The sequence below is a fragment of the Populus euphratica genome, unplaced genomic scaffold (genome assembly GCF_000495115.2).
Source record: "Populus euphratica unplaced genomic scaffold, PopEup_1.0 scaffold228.1, whole genome shotgun sequence".
Lineage (NCBI taxonomy): Eukaryota > Viridiplantae > Streptophyta > Magnoliopsida > Malpighiales > Salicaceae > Populus > Populus euphratica.
In genome coordinates this window covers 5,407-10,012 of record NW_011500111.1, presented here as the reverse complement: position 1 = coordinate 10,012, position 4,606 = coordinate 5,407, and the positions used below count along the sequence as shown (strand labels likewise).

Genomic DNA, 4,606 nt, shown 5'->3' with positions numbered 1-4,606 from the left:
CTATCAATGCACCCTCTATTTATAGCTGAGGAGGGAGACAATTGTTCAACAATGGTGGGCAAGTTAGGCACCCACCATTTGACTATATCCATGGCTCCACCAACCATACTGCCACCTGCCATTTGTGTCCACACACATAACAATAACCTCTATTTTTTCCCAACTATTGCGTATTCTTTTCATCTATTTCTTTACAAAATGTGATTGTTTGTTATTTTTTTCACATTTTCTTTCAGGGATTTATCAAACAATGAATTGACAGGGACAGTGCCAGAAGCTTTTGCGCAGCTGCCAAATCTTACGATCCTGTAAGTTAACATGCTCTGGTATTTACCACAAGAAGTTTTTACAAAGATTACCATGATGAATGGTGACTTTGTTTTTCCTATTTGCAGATATTTGAGTAGGAATAAACTCACAGGTGCAGTTCCCTATAGTCTCAAGGAAAAGTCTAACAGTGGACAGTTGCAGCTGAGGTTTGGTTATCATCTTAAACCATTACAACTTATCTGCATGTTAATTAAACAATCATTCTACTCCTTTGGTTCTTCTCTAATTCTTTTCTTACATATTAAGTGAACACTGTTTTAATTTTTCATAAATTGAAATTAAATGTTAAGGAACAGAGAGGAGTCAGAAGATAGACTATACAAATCCATTTTCTTTGCATGTTAGTACGAGTTTAAGGAATTAAGTAACTCATACAATTCTTCGGTTTATTTCACAGTGATTTTGCTAACTTTCTAAAGCTAACCATGATCACTCTGATTGGGTTATTTGTTACTGGTATATAATCATTGATTCTCAGTTACATCTGACACTATTTTACTTAATGCAAGTTTGGATGGAAATCCGGATTTATGCAAGATAGATACATGTGAAAAGAAGCAGGGAAGTTTTCCTGTTCCAGTTATTGCATCTGTCATATCAGTTTCGGTGCTCCTTCTCCTTGGCATTATAACTATCTTCTGGAGGTTGAAAAGAGGTGAATTCTTTCTCTTTCACTTATCTTCTTTGTATTCTTTCCTCTCTTTTGAGTGGTGTTAACTAAATCCTAGAATAACATAGAGTAATTTTGGCTAAGAAGATGCTTTGTGTTTTCTGTGAAATCATTGATGATCTATACATTCGATGGCTTACATATATGATCATACACTGTCTTCAACGTAAAAGCCTCATAGAATATTATTCTCTGAGTCTATCTTACATGTAAGAACTTTAGTTTTTCCATTATATATATATATATATGCACCCAACAGCTTTTATATTATTTATCATATGATAATTCTAATCTGGATACCTCCCCCAATACCTCATTTCCTTCCTGCAACTTAGCAGATGAGAATACGATTCAGCATGAGATCAGTGAGCAATAACATAGTTTTGACATGTAAATATGATGACATCTATAGTTTCACACTTTAGTATCTCTGTTAAAATATTGGAATATTTATCGCTTTATCAAAAAAAAAATGAAATTTTCCTTTGCAGGGAGATTGAATGTGTTATTATCTTCATCGGTGGGCTTATCCTTGTCACTGAAATCAAAGAATAAACAATTTACATACACTGAAATAGTTAGCATTACCAATAATTTCCAAACCATTATTGGAGAAGGAGGATTTGGAAAAGTATATCTTGGAAACCTGCAAGATGGTCGTCAAGTTGCTGTCAAGTTGTTATCTCAATCCTCAAGGCAAGGTTATAAAGAATTTCTAGCGGAGGTAACAATTTAGTTAGCTTTCTCCTTTCCTATAGAGGACAAGAGAGGTGCACCAAATATTTTCTTTCAGCTATGACAGAGTAGTGTTTCCAAATGCAGGTCAAACTATTGATTATTGTTCATCACAGAAACTTGGTGTCCCTCGTTGGTTATTGTAATGAGCAAGAAAATATGGCACTTGTTTATGAATACATGGCAAATGGGAACTTGAAGGATCAATTGTTAGGTATTTATAGAATTACTCTCAGAAATATAGAATTCTTCAATTTTTTGGGCACACAAACTAGTTTATAGATAGAACTGTCACTCAGATTTATACGAATTTATTATTGTTAGACTATAATATAAATCATATCTTGAGATATTATCGAGTAATTTAAGTTTTTTGGTTGAAATGATTTTTTAACATAATATCATAATTATGATAACGAAGCGATTACGAGTTTAACTCTCATCATCCCTATTTTATTTGATAAAAATTAAGAACAATATAATATAGGTGTGTGCAAGTAGAATATGTAAAAGAATAATTTAAATTATATCTTAGAATCATACTTAAAAATTTAAATTTTTAGGTTAAGACAATTATCTAGTACTAATTATCTAGTACTACTGATGAACTTATATGTGTAATGAAATGTAATTCCTGATGTATTCATCACATTGCAAAGTTTATTGTTTAATTTATGATATTAATGTGTTTCTGTGGCTGCAGAAAATAGCACAAATATGTTGAATTGGAGGGCAAGGCTGCAAATTGCAGTAGACGCAGCACAAGGTCTGACTCTAGTGCCTGGGTCATTTTTTCTTCATTTTTGTTCTGCAAACTTTGTTGGATTAACTGGCATTATCGAACTCGCAGGTTTGGAATATCTGCATAATGGTTGCAGGCCGCCAATAGTCCATAGAGATTTGAAATCATCCAACATCTTATTAACTGAAAACCTTCAAGCCAAGATTGCTGATTTCGGGCTGTCCAAAGCCTTCGCAACCGAAGGAGATTCGCATGTCATAACTGTTCCTGCAGGCACGCCTGGATACATTGATCCTGAGTACGTATTCAAACTTAATGTTAATCTTCTCTCACAGTGTTTGTTCTCCTAGAATAATTATCATTATATTCTGTATGCAGATTTCGAGCATCAGGAAACTTTAATAAGAAAAGTGATGTTTACAGCTTCGGTATTCTTCTGTGTGAGCTATTAACTGGTCAACCGCCTTTAATAAGGGGCCATCAGGGCCACACTCACATACTTCAATGGGTGAGTCCTCTAGTTGAAAGAGGGGATATCCAGAGCATTATCGATTCAAGGCTGCAAGGTGAATTCAGCACTAATTGTGCTTGGAAAGCTCTGGAGATAGCACTGTCCTGCGTACCCCCGACTTCAACACATAGGCCGGACATGAGTGATGTTTTGGGAGAGCTAAAGGAATGTCTGGCCATGGAGATGTCAGCTGAAATGAGCATGCGCGATTCCGTCAAAATTAGCTTGGTGCTTGGCACAGATATGGCTCCAAATCTTAGGTAGTTAATAAACAATAACGGTTTGTTTGTTGTAAAACCGCTACAGCTTGAACTGAATTATATATATATACATCAAACATTATTATAGTATAAATTTACCCTCGACATCCTTCCTTAAACCTATCTCTAGATAAGTCCTAGAAAAGCTCTTAATTTGAAAAAATCTTCACATTTCGAAACCTTTGTAAGAATATTTGCAACTTGATTTAATGAACTTCACATAACTTAGTCACACCTCTTTTTTTCTTATGCAGTCTCTAACGAAGTGATATCCGCTGTTTACATGCTCATTTCTCTTAATAAAAAGTGGGTTTTTTTTCCCAAAATAATTGTAGACTTATTATCAACATAAATCTTTATGCTTTTGTCTTGACACAGGTGCATTATCTCTAAAATTCTCTTGAACTGCACACAAATATAAAAAATCGTTGCCACGTATTCTGCCTCACAAGCAGAAAGACTCAAGAAAACAATGCCACATAACCATCAAACTACTCCTAGCTGACAAATCCACCACCACAACCCATACCAGCCCATTGATGACCAGCCTTTTCTTCCTTCTAAATCCACCATCAGTAATCATCATCAGACCCGATCCACTCTGAAATAAACCACCATCACAGTACCACAATCATAACCTTCTCCACTCACAAACTTGATCCATAGTTGAATAAACCCAATGGATTGATATGCTTTTGCTTCTTCTTCGTTTAGCCTCCAAACACTACTACCCAATTTTTAACCCATATTTTTTATAAATATTTTTTATCCCGTCTGTGCTCTTTCTCCTGCCATCTCCATAGACCAGCCAAACAAGCCTCAAGCCTGACTGTCCCTGTTCAGAAAGGAGGCTGCGACCTTCTTTTTTCAACGCTGCTGGAACCTTCCTTTCTCTCGGCCGCTCATTTCCCCTCCTAAAAAAAAAAAACCAAGAACCAAACAGATCGGCCCCCCGCTGCACACAGACCTTCCCCTTCCTTCAGTTGGTTCTCTCTCAAACAGCCGCAGCATCTTCTCCTACCAGCAGTGGTGTCGCCGCCTCAAACTGCCAGCAACCCACAAGCCAGGAGACCCAGCTCTCTCCTCACTCGGCCTCAACAGCCCATTCTCCTGAACCAGCCGCCAACTCGTGAAGGGCAATCCCCGACTCTTCTTCATCGGTTCAACCCCACGTAGCAGATCTGGACCATGAACGAACGGCCGGATCTGCTACCAGTAGAGGGAAACGAACCGAGAGGAAGAGAGAATACAGAGGAAGAAAAGAAAAATAAAAATAAAATCGACTGGTTGTGATTTTGTGTTTTGCAGGTGACTGAAAGATCCACCGCCTACAGGGGAAGGAAGGGGAGAAGAGGCCG

At 37.1% G+C, this 4,606-nt stretch overlaps 1 protein-coding gene across 3 annotated transcripts in view; it reads left to right on the top strand.

Annotated features, from left to right (window-relative positions):
- The window catches only part of LOC105109749 (probable LRR receptor-like serine/threonine-protein kinase At1g05700), a 16,187-nt gene extending 12,690 nt beyond the window's left edge, over nt 1-3,497 (top strand). For 2 of the 3 annotated variants that reach the window (XM_011004543.1, XM_011004541.1), the window contains 8 exons: nt 237-308; nt 396-476; nt 840-985; nt 1,492-1,724; nt 1,823-1,949; nt 2,436-2,501; nt 2,586-2,775; nt 2,856-3,497. In XM_011004543.1, the coding sequence (XP_011002845.1) occupies nt 237-308; nt 396-476; nt 840-985; nt 1,492-1,724; nt 1,823-1,949; nt 2,436-2,501; nt 2,586-2,775; nt 2,856-3,252 (1,312 nt within the window). In that variant the 3' untranslated portion in view covers nt 3,253-3,497. The remainder of the gene's footprint in view (nt 1-236; nt 309-395; nt 477-839; nt 986-1,491; nt 1,725-1,822; nt 1,950-2,435; nt 2,502-2,585; nt 2,776-2,855) is intronic. The other variant, XM_011004542.1, reaches the window with a different exon arrangement.
- Nucleotides 3,498-4,606: the final 1,109 nt, after the last annotated feature.